General features: G+C 33.5%; 1 protein-coding gene across 2 annotated transcripts; it reads left to right on the top strand.

The window, feature by feature from the left end:
- Window positions 1-2,915: 2,915 nt before the first annotated feature.
- Window positions 2,916-15,189, top strand: LOC110601481 (serine/threonine-protein phosphatase 4 regulatory subunit 3). Of its 2 annotated transcripts, none has more exons than XM_043951217.1 (24): window positions 2,916-3,301; window positions 4,631-4,711; window positions 4,852-4,954; window positions 5,058-5,142; window positions 5,220-5,269; window positions 5,625-5,704; window positions 5,956-6,015; window positions 6,858-6,957; window positions 7,053-7,130; window positions 8,144-8,211; window positions 9,155-9,223; window positions 9,306-9,383; window positions 9,502-9,597; window positions 10,370-10,440; window positions 10,557-10,634; window positions 10,743-10,836; window positions 11,269-11,373; window positions 12,079-12,296; window positions 12,383-12,497; window positions 13,262-13,393; window positions 13,479-13,586; window positions 13,665-13,774; window positions 13,851-13,946; window positions 14,032-15,189. In XM_043951217.1, the coding sequence occupies exons 1-24, from the start codon at window positions 3,257-3,259 to the stop codon at window positions 14,561-14,563; spliced, it is 2,652 nt and encodes an 883-aa protein (XP_043807152.1). In that variant the 5' UTR covers window positions 2,916-3,256; the 3' UTR covers window positions 14,564-15,189. The 2 variants fall into 2 exon arrangements, with proteins under 2 accessions (XP_043807152.1, XP_043807153.1); XM_043951218.1 differs by having other exon boundaries at window positions 2,917-3,301; window positions 4,855-4,954.
- Window positions 15,190-15,298: the final 109 nt, after the last annotated feature.

Genomic DNA, 15,298 nt, shown 5'->3' with positions numbered 1-15,298 from the left:
GAAGGGCTTAATAGTTTAATGTGGGTTGAGGCTCATTGACATTGAGCCCCTTAGCTATACATGGTACGCTCAACGGAGTGCTAAGCCCTCTCTATTGCAACATCTGGCGTAGCTACTGAGCAGTGCTCTATAACTGGAGAGCCATACTTTACAGCCTTTAGTCAGACAAGGTAGTTCGAGGCATGGTTCTAGCTGAGCTCGGTGTTGGGTTACACAATATAGGTGGCTGGTTTAATTGGGCAGTTGGGCTAGAAAATGAGAACTGTGGTCCTTCCTGAGTTGAACTCAGATTGTTTGGGGTGTTTCTAGTATGGTTTTCGCCATGATTGGCCATGTAGATCTCAGTGGGTGAAATGAGAATGAGAACTCTGATAATAAAAAAATCTCATTCGATTCACACAGGCGGTACCAATTGATATTCTGATATCTATTAAAGGGTAGGCTCAAGGTGTATTTTGGTAAGTTTTGTCCGGTTTGTCTCCCCCTGCTTCCTTTATCCTTTTCCCTTTTGTTCTCTAGTGATAGGTAATTGTTGTCCTGTGTTCGTACCCTCCTATCACAATCACGCTGACCATATGTACAAATGTATTATGTCATTTCCCATCGTTAGGTGGCCAATTAATTCCATCCAGTGTCATGTGGACATGATCCCGAACGTTACGGGGTTTATTGTCTTACAGGGCTAGAAGGATAAACATGATTAGACCTCCTATCCATAGGCTCAAGTCCAGTCCGACTCATTAAAATAAAGTTTTGAACTTATATGTGAAGCAGATCTATGTATTAAATCTCAATACAGTTAAAGTCTGGTCTTTCCTGCACAAGTTCAACCAAGGCCAGGATATTCATGGACCTATTATCATGAATGCTTTTATTGACAATTAAAAGTAATACAATTTTCAAATTGCTAATCTGTTACTTAAATCTACGTAGCAGAGTCCACATGCCTCCCAAATCATATCGAGTGAAACTGTTAAAGTAGCTCAGTTTTTGGAAAGCCACTTAACTAGCATTACTTGTTGAAAAAAGGAGTAAAGGATATTTCCTTCTCAAATTGCACATTCGAACAATTAACCCAATTGCTCAATGACATGTGGAATCCACATTTGACTTAGAGTATTGAGATCCACTCGGATTCGCTTATTAGGAGATTTTTAATTTGTGAATTAAAAATCAAGAAAAAATATTTATAAATTTAAAGGAAAATATTTATAATTTTAGGATTGATAGGTGATGGCCGAAAAAGTGTGTTGCTACTTAAAATGATTATGATTTAATTTTTTTATTTTTTAATTATTAATATATTATAATAAAATATTTTTATTATATTAATATATTATTATAATATATTTTATTAATTTTAATATATTATTATAATAATATTATAATTAAATAATACTAATTATAAATTTATTTACTGTTATTAAATATATGTGGAGGAGTACTGAATTAAATAATTAATAAAAAATAGATAAATAAGTTAATTAATTAATATAAATATTTAAAATTATAAAAATTAAATTTATTTATTTAGAATTATAAAATAAAATTATACTATAATTTAAATAATTAATAATAAATAAATAAATTAATATGAATATTTAAAATTATAAAAATTAAATTTACTTTTTATTAAGTTTCTATTTAAAATTATAAAATAAAATTATTCGGTGATTTAAATAATTAATAAAAAATAAATTAATTAATATAAATATTTAAAATTATAAAAATTAAATTTATTTTTTATTGAGTTATTATTTAGAATTATAAAATAAAATTATGCTGTGATTAAATATTATATAGGATCACTTGATTGTTTATAATTTATTAAAAATAATAGATTTAATTAATTTATTATGTGATTAAATTAATTAATTAATTTATTTCTCTTTGATAAATTATAAACCACTAAATGTATTTTAGTATATTAAAAATATTTTTATAAAATATAATAACTATTTATAATTGATTTTAATAATTTGTAGAATTATAAAATAATATTAAACATCGTACTATTTAATTACATAATTACTGTATTAATCTATTAAAATAATAAAATATTTAATCACGGATAAATATATATAATATAATTGAATTATTTTTATATATTTAATCGCTATATAATATTAATTTTATGATATTAAAATTATATAATACTAATAATTTTTTATTTAAATATTAATATATTAAAATTATAAAAAATATTTATTATTATAAAAATATAATATAAATAATATTATTAGATTAATATAATATAAACATGTTATTATAATATATTAATAATTAAAAAAATAAAAAATTAAATTATTTCCCGTCGCTATTTAAAATGTCTCTATTTATCATTATTTATTTATTTTTATTTTATATATATAATCATATATATATTTTATAATCATAGTAAATTTACTTTAAAAATTCATTAATTTTCATATATATATTTTTATATATAAATTCAGTTTAAAGGAAAATTGTTGAATCACATTGCTGATGGAACCTGCACTAATAAAAGTGCCAGTAAATGAATAGTATATACACGTGTTATATCGCTCTGTCAATCAGAGGAATATGTGTGCGCCCTTTGGGCACAGACGGATAAGGACTCGCGCAAAAGGAGAATAGACAATTTTTGAAAAAATATATAAATTTTATTTATTTTACGTGAGCATGATTATAATTATTGTGTTTCGAGTCTAATACAAACCGAAATCAAGTCGAGTATTTTCGAAGAAGAATCCACACAAACGACTTCGCTATTAATCGCCAAAAGAAGACGCGACGGGTGAATACGCGCAGAAGGTGGTCATTCGTCAATGGTCATTTCGTAATTACAGAAAAATGCGAGGACATTTGGACGAAATAACTTTTCCTGCCAATTAACAAATGTGTACATGGTGTGCAGCAATTTTTTTTCTTATTTTTTTTCCCCTCACTTTAACCTTTCTCTTATCGAAGGGCGAGGACAGACGCTTGCACAGAAAAGAATAAAAAAGGAAAGAGAGAAAAATAGGGAGGCAGGGGGATAGAGGGAGAGAGAGAGAAAGAAATCGAAGGTCCACTTCGCTATGTCAATGGCGGTTAGGGTTTTCTATTGATCCCGAACCTTAGTCCCTTACTTTTCTTTTTTCATTTATCCTTTTCTATCTCTCTCCTTTTCGTAAAACCCTAATTTCGACGTCCGGATAACTAATTATTGTTGCAATTGAAATCCTCGGTAATTTTGTTGCTTCCTGTCTGGGTCGTGAAGCGAGGAGCTGACATGGGCGCGCAAGAGAAATCGCAAGCGAACTCCAATTCGATGCAGGTAAGTCCATTTGTATAGGTGTATAGGGCTTTCGCATTATTTTGCCCTCTCTTTTGTGCCCTAGAATTATACGTGGTACTAGCTAGTGGATTTGAAGCAGGAGTTCACTTATAAAATTACGGTTTCTTCTGTTTTGTGTTATTTTATTTTATGGTGTTATTTAATCTACTGTTTCATTCTGTTCTTTATGAGAGTTCTACTGTGATTAGTGCAACTTAATTGAATTAGGTTTCCTTTCCTATATGAATTGTTTGTGCAAAATTGGCTTCTTTCTTTTTTCAAGGTTTCTCAATATAAAATATTATTTGTAGTTGGTTTGCTAGCTCGTGGTAACCACTGTGTGTGTGGGACTATGAAGCTGGTGAGCCAGTAGTGGTCCTAGTGGAGTTCTTTTCAGTTGGTGCCGCTGATTTATCTTGTTCATGGAGATGTATTTTAACAAAACGTTCTATTATAAGTACCTTTTAATGGTGTTGGTATAAAGATGTTTAGATTTGGCATTATGTTTCTATAGCAGTTTATGCAATTGTTTGATAGAAGCGCCATAGACTTAGAGGATGCGGGTCTCTCCTTCCTCCCACTTTGTTTCTCTTTTTGCGTGGAGAATGTTTCGGAGATGGGGTTTAATTCTGTTTTAAGATCTGAGGGATGGTAAGACTGATTCCATTAGTAGAATTGTTCGTATGATATGTATGGGCAAACTTAATTCTTTTCAACGTTATTTATTGTAGAAAGCACTCATTTCATGATCATGCTATTTATGCTTCTCATAGTTACTCTACTTGTGCATTTTATTTGTCTTATGGTTATTGAAGGTGCATTTGTGCAAGTGGGTCTTGGATTTTAGGTACAAGTTCTAATCTAAGAGCTATTATTTGTCATATTGATGCATGGAAATGTTGGTATTAGCAGTTGCGTCCTCCATCCGTTTTGCTTTACTCTTGTGTATGTCATTCTCACTTTCACCACATACAACAGCATCTAGGTATCTAACTTCATTGTTTTTGTACTTGTAGGCACTTTGCTTTTAATCATGTTTGCATGATAATGATAAGTTAGCTTAATTCTAGTATGAAGATTGACTTTTATTTGACTGCACATGCTTTGTTAAACTTCCCTCTTGTTATGATACTGACATTACAGTTGATTCTATCATTGTTTCTATTTTTGCATGTTCTTCTGTAGTCAAGTTGAAAGCTCTAATTTTCATTGCTTTATTATGTTTGTGCTCAAGATCTATTTTATGTTGCCCTTAATTTCTAGTAAAATCTTTTGATAAATAATGGTTCAGTGGCCTGAAGAACTATTGACTTTGTCTTTGAACTGCAGAGAGTGAAGGTCTACCGTCTAAATGAAGATGGTAAATGGGATGACCAGGGCACTGGGCATGTTACTGTTGACTATTTGGAGGTCTATACAATTCTTTGACTGGATTATTTAATTTTCTATTAATTTCAGGTTTAATATGCACAAAATAATTAATTCAGTAGTTATTTAATAAAAGCTTAATTTAAATGTGAACTGCAATTTGAAATGTAAATGCTATCCAGCAGAGATCAGAAGAGCTGGGCTTGTTTGTTATTGATGAAGAAGACAATGAAACACTGCTTCTGCATCGAATTATACCTGATGACATTTACAGAAAACAAGAAGGTATTCTAGTGTTTCACAAATGACTTGTTATGAGTACATATTTTATGTATTGCTGGGTAATGAGGAGATTGTTCAAATGACTTCTTTGTTTTAAAATTTTCAGATACAATAATCTCATGGAGAGATCCAGAATATTCTACAGAATTAGCACTAAGCTTTCAAGAGACGACAGGGTGTTCTTTTATATGGTAACTTTTCTTTTGTCCTCTTGTTTTCCTTTATTTTTCTCCCATGTATCTTATGTTAAGCATGCTTCCTTTGTCAGGGATCATATCTGTAATGTGCAAAGAAGTCTACAGTTTAATGCTCTCAACAGTAAGTGTTGATACTCTGATATTTAGTTAAAACCATTAATTTCTTAATTTCAGTTCTTGGAGCCGCTTACTTGTGTGGCTGTATATCAAAGTTATTGTAGTGGGACATTGGGATCCATGAGTATAAACCATGAAATTGGATTAGATAATTGCCTGAGGTAGGAAATGGAAAACTGTAAACTAATGTTAATGAAATCTGACATGATATTACCAATAAGACACTAAATCAGCTTCTATGGATTTATACATTCCAATTCCTGGCCCTATAAATATAAAGTCTTTGCGCCTCCTATAGTGGGAGAAGTTTATGCTTCATAAGACCATTTAGATTTTTACCTCATTCCCTATGTTTGCAGATGAGACATTTCACAGCATGAATAGTGAGTTGAGGGAGTTACCTGCAGTTGAACTCTCTACACTTCCTTTGATACTTAAGGTTTGATGGTTGTTTTTCTTTTTATATCTATTTTTTTTGTGTTATAGTTCTCTTTGTATCATCTCTGATCTCCTTAAGATACATGTTGTATGCAATCAATTATCTGTTTCTAGTGATGGGTTTTGTAACTGAAGTCACTAAGATATGCTCCATAATATATAGTCATATTTTTGCCTCCGTCATCATTGGAATTATATATTTTCATGCCTTCTTTATGGTGTATTGTTTAGTTGAATGTTCTCTTCTTGCAGACTGTGTCTGAAAGTGGAATTGCTGATCAGATGAGGTTGACCGATCTAATATTGAATGATGTAAGCTTAGTATTAAATTTGTCTTTTACCATATTTTGTTGATTGGACAATGCTGTTGTCCTCCCTTGTTTGTTTTAACTTCACGACCAATGGCTAATGAATTTAAATAGGTCATAGACATTTGTTGTTTTCTTTTTCCCAAAAAGCACTTTCTATTTGCATGAATACCCCCATAGGTTTGTAGATGCTGGTTGCTTGATATTATTATGAGTAGTCCGATTCAGAGGCAAATTCTATAAATTTCAGGTCTGTTGCTTGAAACAACAGAAATAGGAGAAGTTCATCCTTTCAAGTAATACTAATAGAGCAAATCAAAGCAACCAAACATCAGCCAATTGCCTTAGATGTGCATGCTTCTGAAATTTTCACACTGAATTTCCTCCTTTTTTAAGTATAAATATAATGCCGAAAGAAATTGTAAAACTAGCACTTTTTTACATTGGACTAGAACTAAAAAAGAAAATCTGCTTCAATGCTGTGATGATAATTCTTGTATTGTTTAGTTATTGAGTGCACGACTTGAATAAATGATGTGATGCCTTTTAATAATTACATAGTGCATTATTATGAAGTGCGAATCTTTGTAGATACTTGGGAAGGTTTATAAACATTTTTATTGAACTAGGTAACCTGTTTAGAAAAATGATTTTTGGGTCTGTCAATTTTGTGTGTACCTAATTCATGCACTGTAACTTTATAGGTAAGAGATAGCTTATGTTTGAGGGCTGTAATCCTTTTTCTTTAGCACTTTTTTTTTTGTCTTTCATATGTGTACATGCACAGCACGCACATAAAGCTTGTAATTTCTGATGGTTGATATAAAATTTTTTCTCCTAATGCAGCAAGGGTTCTTCCGCAAGCTGATGGACCTTTTTAGAATCTGTGAAGATCTGGAAAATATTGATGGTCTTCACATGATATACAAAATAGTCAAAGGAATCAGTTAGTACCCATTTTTGTGCCAGTGGTTGCTTTATGCTGCTTTTTTTGGGCCCTACATCAAATTTTCTGAAATTTTTTTCTTTCCTTTGTTGCAGTTTTGCTCAATAGTCCTCAAATATTTGATAGAATATTTGGGGATGAATTGATCATGGATATCATTGGCTCACTTGAGTGTAAGAGCTCTTCTAATTGTTAACTTGCAAATCCAGTGTTTAACCTTTTGTATAACTGTAATTGAATGAAAATTGAACAACTAGCACATTGTAACCATATTGATTGCTTATGTGATTACCCTGTCATTGCAGTATGATGTCATTGAATCTGATAGAGTTTAGTCAATAATACTCTTTTATCCTTTGATTTATTTGATTTATTTCATTTCATCTGGTGTTGAGGCAGTCTTGGTTTCAATGTTTTTGACCAGTGGTTTATGGTTGTTTCATTGCTATGCTTTGATATTTATTTATGGACAATTCCTGGCTCCTTTCTCAGATTATTGTTCACTGAATTTGTAGGGCAAATCATTCAAAATATGAGTGTCGCGGTAGTCATAATGTCTTTGCTGTGTTGTAATATCAGCTAGTAAATTTATGTCATAACTGTATGTTTTGCTGTCTGGAATCTGGAGTATCTACTATAATGAGACACAGTTAAGATCACATGATGTTTTTGTTGTCGATGTGCAATAAAATTATCTTTTCTATGTATATGTGCATGTTATTGTTGAGCTGGACAACTGAAAGATAAATTTGTGTTGCTTTTGTGTGTTAATATTTTTTTTGAGTTCCAATCGTGCTGGCTTGAATCATGAGGTGGTTTGTGTTTTTACTCATACATTGGATTGTTTTCTCAGTCCTGTAGTCTTTTTGTTATGGTTTTCTTTGCATCTCTAATTTCTCATTTATTTTAATTTAAAATGATGTGCATGTTGTGTTCATCACATGTTTTAGTTTGGGATTAAGCGTTATTTGTTATTGTTGTCTTGCTTGCTGTGTTAATCGCACGTTCTGCACCATGGTTGTATATATTCCCTTCTCTCTCCCCCCCCCCCCCCTTTCTGGTCCTGATAATTGCAATATATTCTGCACAGAATGAAGGGCTCTTGGTAAATAGTCAATAATTCATGTAATAGTTATCATCAGAGTAGTATCTAATGATGATGATATTCCATAAATTTTGTTTTCAGATGACCCTGAGGTTCCTCATGCCCAACATCATCGTAATTTTCTGAAAGAGCATGTTGTTTTCAAGGAGGTAAATTTTGTTTAACTGGTTTCTCATTTCCTTTTATGCTGGTTATGGGGTATGCTGGTAGGTCTGCTTATGGTTCTGTTTTTCAAACAGAAAAGAGTCAGCTCAACAGTTGGAGTAGCTGAACTGTTCCATGAACTTAACTGGTTTAGTTTGTGGTCATGTTTTCGGCTTTTAAACTGAACGTATGCAACGCTACCGTGCTCAATAAAAACATGCAGAAGGCTCCATGCCATTCATTTTTCAAAACTACACAAATCATCTGTTTTCATTTGTAAAAGGGGGAAATAGCAATTACCTTGCAATAAACAAACCAGTAACACAGGATCAGTGGCCAACATGAAGAAAAAAAAATCGTCATCAAACAAGCTTGGAAATGCTCAAGGATGAGAAATAGATAGAAAAATTGCAAGGATGAAAGTGAAACAAATGGGAAGCTGAATGAAATAGAGACGAAATTGAGGATGAGGTACTAAGAAGTCGCTGGAATATTGAGAAGGATAAATATGAAAGCAAGGACATAAGGAGTAAAAATGAAAATTGGAAGGAAAAGAACAGGGACCCAAGTGGGCGGAGTGAAAAATGGATGAAAAGTACACAAGAATTATTGAACCTGGACATTAAATGGGGGTTCCACTGTTTAAGGGATAACCAACCTACTGGAATTAACCTCAAAGTTTGAGGTCTTGTATATTGGTTTGGTCACCTAAATGGCAGGTTTAACCACACAGAGACACATACACACAGAGAAAAGGAAGAAAAAACTAGCCTATTTGTTTGCTTAAATTTTTTTTCCTATTTTTTGGTTTGGTTTTGGTTTTGGTTTCAGTTTTAAGTTGTTCGGATCTATTATCACCCATAATTGCAGGGAGAGGGTGGTAGATGTATTTACTGAAAGAAGTCATTGCTTTTTGCTGACATGCATCCATTTCTTCTATGTTTTTAGGCCATACCAATCAAAGATCCTGTTGTCCTTTCAAAAATACACCAAACATACAGAGTTGGGTATTTGAAGGTCTGGATCTTGAATGCCTTAATTTCTAGTGGTTGCTTTCCTTTTTAGTGGAGGAATTCTTACCTTATGGTATCCATTCTAGGATGTTGTTTTGGCTAGAGTATTGGACGAGGCCACAGTTGCAAATCTCAATTCCATAATTCATGCAAATAACGCATTTGTAAGATTCTGTGAACTTATTATCTATAGTTTATAGCTCTATGTTATTTTCATTGTTAGTTGGTTTACATTTTCTGATATGTATTATTTGTATGTCTAACATCTGTGTTCTCTTCTAGGTTGTTACTTTGTTAAAGGATGACAGTACTTTTATTCAGGAATTATTTGCAAGGTTGAGGTCCCCAACTACATCTGCAGAATCAAAGAAGAATTTAGTAAGTGTAGACATCTAATAAATTATTCATCATCTATCTGTCAATATGACAGTGATACCATGCTAGTTAAATTTCTTATCTGCTTTCCCCATTTCTACTTTTTCATTCATTTTTTTTAATTAATTGAATATCGAGAAGTTCTGGGTTGCTTGTATCTTCAATCATTTAGATATTGGTCTGGGAAGATGCACAATAATTTTCTCATTTTATTATGGAGTTGTTAGAACTTTCCAAGCATCTTGATCTGATTTTGGGACTGATATTTGTCTTTTCAGTTATATTTTCAATGAATATGAGTTTTAAGGAATCATTGTCATTATTGGTGCCTTTGTATTCTGTTATTAGTCAATGCAGGGCTGTAATAGCTAACCAACTTTGTAAGGGTTAGCACTGGAGATAACCTCAGCTTTATTGTCGAACATTTATGTAGTAGGACATGGTGATGTGTCTTTTCTTGACACTGTTTCCTTTGGGGAATGAAAATTTTCTTTGATTAGTGTTATAGGTTGTTTTTCCAGTTCTAGATTTGTGCTCTTCTTGATGAATAGACATTTGATTTTCAATTCCAAGGTCAGATGTGTAAAGGACAGACACTGAACACAGTAATATGTAATTAGAGAACGGTAATGGAACATGCTAATCATAAGATTTCTATAGTTTCTCTCAGTGCACTTGCGTATTTCATGATACTGATACATAGTAATTAAAGAGTAGAGCTTTGTGGTTAGCTTTTCATGATATGTTCTCCTGGTGCTTTTTTCCATCAAAATAGGTATATTTTCTACTCGAGTTTTGTAGTTTAAGCAAGAGCCTGCAGATGGTCCACCAACTCCGGCTGTTCAGGTATGTGTGTGATTTTCTGGGAGTAGATTGCCTCAGTACAGTGCAATTTCTTAGTTATCTTGTTTTATTAATGGTTTCAATATTGTTTTAAGCTTCAATGTCCCTGATTCTTGTAGGGATCTTGTGAATGAAGGTATTTTTGACATCATAACAGAAGTTTTGCAGAATCAAGACAAGAAACTTGTATTAACTGGGTAATGTTGACCATTTACTTTATGGCTTTAATGTATCCTCTGCAGTTAAATTGCTTCCTCTTGGTCTGATTTGCTTAACCTAACTGGAAGTCATTCTTATGGATGCAGGACAGATATCCTTATTCTTTTCTTGAATCAGGATCCAAATCTTTTACGCTCTTATGTTGTTAGGCAGGAAGGCATTCCACTTCTAGGATTGTTGGTATGTGCTTAACGAGTTGCTTACGTTACCTAGAGTGCAGGGATGGATGCAGGAGGGGGTTAAGTTGTATGCCCTGTGCCCCCCTCCCCCACCCCACCCCACCCCACCCCCGACCCCTGGAACAAAAAATAAGGAAAAAAAAAAAAACACAGAAAAAAGAGGTTCTGAAAAAGATTCCACTACATGCATGTAGCCTTGACTTTTACATTGTTTTTTTATTCAATGATGCTACTCATACTAAGTTGTTGGATAAGTTGATGCTCCGTGGATGTACTGTTGTTATACTATCATTTATTTGTAGGTGTGCATGATGGCTTCTTCCATTTAGTTGGTGTCAGTTATTTATGTGTTCTGCATGTTTAATCCCTTGTTTTTTGGGAATGTCTGAGCATACATGTTATATTCAATGAACTAAGTATTGTTTATATACAGATTAAAGGTATGATAACGGACTTTGGAGAGGATATGCACTGCCAGTTTCTTGAAATTCTTCGTAGTTTACTGGATTCATATACACTGTCAGGAGCACATGCACAGGTTGCTTTCTTGTTAATATATTCTTATGTGGAGCTCTTATTTTTTGGCCAATTAAGTGTAATGAATGGTGAAAATGCTTCTGTTTATGTTATGCTGTTTTTTGAGTTCATATTATTATTCTGTGATAGTGTTTTGAAGAATTACTACTTTAATCTAATGGCACTAGTGCTGTGTGCCTGTGTCTGTATTTAACCACCACATATATTCATATAATTAAAACCAAAAAAAGTTGGATATAAACAATGGCGAAAAAAAAAAAATCGCCAGCTAACAGCCTGTAGAAAAGCACCCCATGCTTCCCAGCATTTTATTTGCAGATGAGATAATTCAGAACTTTCATGTAACAATAAAAATTTTTGCCTGATATTTTAAATATACTGGCCTAGTTCCATGTGGTATCTCTTATCTTGGTGGTCTCTGTCCTTGCTCTACGTGGCATATTATTAACTGATTTTTGCATCATGTTCTCACAGTTCTGTCTGCAAAATGTGGTTACTGAGTTTGGAAATGGACTTGGGTTTCTTTTGCAGTTCTAGCTTTTTTGAATGTTGATATGTATATGTGTTTCTGCCCGCTATGTTAGAAAAACCAGTCAGTTGAACTTCCATGCAATATTAAATTCCTTTTTCAACATTCTCTATTTGATCAATATTTTACTTGTTCATTTTATTAATGATAAGAGTGTTTTTGATATATTCACTGCAGAGGGATAATATTATTGAGATCTTCTATGAAAAGCATTTGGGCCAATTAATTGATGTTATAACAGCATCATGTCCGGTTGAGGGCATTGCTCAATCAAGTGGTAAATATTCAGGCTCTGGTGGAAGAGATGAAAATCAGAATAGCGTGAAGCCAGAAATACTCTCAAACATTTGTGAATTGCTATGCTTCTGTGTTCTGCACCATCCTTATAGAATAAAGTAAATTTGCAGGAAGTTTTTGTTTTTTGATCATACTAGCTGCTGTTATTTTTTCAATCGTAAACGGGACTTTCTTCTGTGTGCAGGTGTAACTTTCTCCTTAATAATGTTATAGATAAAGTTTTGACACTAACATTAAGAAGGGAAAAATACCTTGTTGTTGCTGCTGTTCGATTTGTTCGTACTATTCTTTCTCGCCATGTAAGTCACTTTGATAGAGATGCACTATTTGACCAATCATTAAGGTGGGGAACATAGAAATGTTTGCAGGGACTTTTGACTCCACCCATTTTTGTCTTATTTTCCTAAGTCAGAATAGTGTCTGCTTTCCTCTATTATGTTACTTGTATGCTTCTTTCGTGTTCATATCTGGATAATGTTCTATGATGGCTATCTGTGTATGGAATCATTTGATGTGTAACATTAAACTTGCTGGTATTAATTATATTGATATGTTTAATAATCAACTTGGGGGAAAATGAAAAACAGATGTTATAGGGTTTATTCAATTAGTGTAAGTTTTGAATGAAATTTAAGCTGATTGGCTCAAATATCTTTCTGCTGTAATTTCTGGTTTTTTGTTAGATGTATGCATTGGAAGTTCACCTATTGACCTTATTTCATTGTGTCCAAATTTGACTGCTTTTCCCTGAAAGTTTCTGCAAGATTTTGTTGTTTTAGGCTTCAAGTTAAGATGCATGTTTCTGATAGGGAATATCTTGTAAATGTGCTGGTTTCTTTTATTTATTTATTCCATTGATTATTTTTGTTATAACTCGATGTTGCAAATTAGGTGATGAAAGATGATGAAATATCAAGCATCCTAGACAAACTATTTCAAATGACATGATAATCATATATCAGTTATTTTAGTCATTGGAATTTTTATTTGACCCTTGTACTCAAATTAAAAAACTTGGACCAGCATGCTCATTTAATATGTAAAATATATTTGTAAATCACAGGATGAACATCTTTTAAATCATTTTGTTAAGCACAACCTTCTCAAACCGATTATAGATGCCTTTGTTGGTAATGGCAACCGTTACAATCTGCTGCATTCTGCAGTTCTAGAGCTTTTCGAGTATATCCGCAAGGTACACATGTTATTAATTGCCTATTTTATTCTTCCATCTTGTTTTTTTTGAAAGTTACTAATATTTGGAAGCTTGTTTCTCGTAGGAAAACCTGAAAGCGATTATCAAGTATGTAGTTGATTCATTCTGGAATGAGTTGGTGAAATTTGAGCATTTGGCTTCCATCCAGTCTTTTAAAGTCAAATATGAGCAGGTATTCTTTGCTTGTGCTTATGTTTTGTAGTTTGGTGTTTGGTTCATTGTTTTCAATTTCTAACTGTTTTGATTGCAGTGCCTAGAGAGTTTTGCAACAAAAACTAGTGGTAGCACATTGGATCCACGAAGGCGAATTGATGAGCGTGCTCTAGAAAAAGAAGAGGAGGAATACTTCAACGAAGACAGGTATGTTTTGTCTGTATTTGAGGTGAACGTTAGCGAGGAACTTCTCTAATGGCTACTGAACTCCATGCGTAATCAGTGATGAAGAAGATACAGCATCTGCATCACATGCCAAAAAAGTTCGCCCTCAATCTCCTATATCAAATGGAGTGTCTGCAAGCTATCCATCACTAAGGTATTTTAGTTAGATCCTTTGAAAATTATATGCAAGATAAATATTTGTAGATGGTGTGCTTTATATTTTCATCTTGATGTTTTAGTTCAAGATCTGGAGGACTGGTTGATTACGATGATGATGAAGATGATGAAGACTATAGACCACCACCTAAGAAACAGCTGGAAACCTTAGAAGAAGATGAAGGAACTATGGAGTCCCTTAAGTTGAAGCGTAAATTCCCTTCTAGGGAAAAAGAATCTGAACCAGCAAAGAAGCAGCGATTAGGTAAACACTCAAAATCAAGAGAGAGTGTATTTGCGTCTTTGTGTTCGACACTGAGCCAGGCGGCGCTACCCAATAAGAAAGCTACAAGCTCAGTGCATACAGCTCCTTGCACAGATGACACAAACAAGGGCTTAGATGAAGACAATGAGCAAGAGAAGGAACCTGCTATTTCTAGAAGCTGTTGTGATAGTAGTGGCAACTCAGGAAAGGAGAACCGTAGGGAGGTGGAGCCTGCTGCTGCTAGAAATTGTTCTGATTGCTTGCATGGCAAATCAGAGGACGTGTTGAGTGGGGAAGATGGCCCATTAATACCACAAAACTCCTCGGAAATGGCTGTAAAAGGATCATAAAGTGATCTTTCAGAATCATGTTACAGCAGTTGACATGTTTGGTTGGCTGTTATATTTGACTCGTGGATGTTAGAAATCAGTCCTGGGTTGCTGAAGGAACAGCGCATTTATAAGGAAATGAACCAAGAGATGGGTGAATGCAGTTTATAGCTTTCAGTTGAAGGTAGGTGATGATACTGTATAGTGCCACCCAGGGTAAGGAGGAAATACTCGAATAGTATTGAGCCCGGCGCACCCCTTCACTAGGTTTTCTGATGTTGAGCCGAGTAAATGTTTCATTTGTAAAACAATCATCAGTTAATTTTGTTTTTTACTCTGTTCCCTCTTTCCTTCTTACGTCTCCCTTCTTGTTAGCCGTGTGAACTGTGAGGAAAGGGCATCAAAATATGCCCTGCATAGCATAGGTCCCTTTGTTGTTCATTTTTTTGTGGGGGTGGGTGTAGCTGTAATAGAGAGGAAGGTTTTACCGAATTGGTCATAGGCCAAATTTTCTCAATTGTTAGAAATCTCATTTATAGACCAATGTAAATTAGTATTCTAACTTTGCTGTTTACATAATTGGACAGTCGACTGCCGTTGGTTTGCGTGAAGTATTAAAGCGATTCTAATTATTTTTTTATTGTTAACGCCTTTGTATATTGATTGTCGTGTTAGTCTATTGTATTTCTATGGCCATAAAAGTGATGAGTTGCATGTTTTGCATTTTTGTTCTTTTCCTTTTTAAAGCAGCAACAG

Source organism: Manihot esculenta, chromosome 15, assembly GCF_001659605.2.
Source record: "Manihot esculenta cultivar AM560-2 chromosome 15, M.esculenta_v8, whole genome shotgun sequence".
Lineage (NCBI taxonomy): Eukaryota > Viridiplantae > Streptophyta > Magnoliopsida > Malpighiales > Euphorbiaceae > Manihot > Manihot esculenta.
The sequence above is the reverse complement of the archived record's forward strand: the minus strand, read 5'-3'. Positions and strand labels throughout refer to the sequence as shown.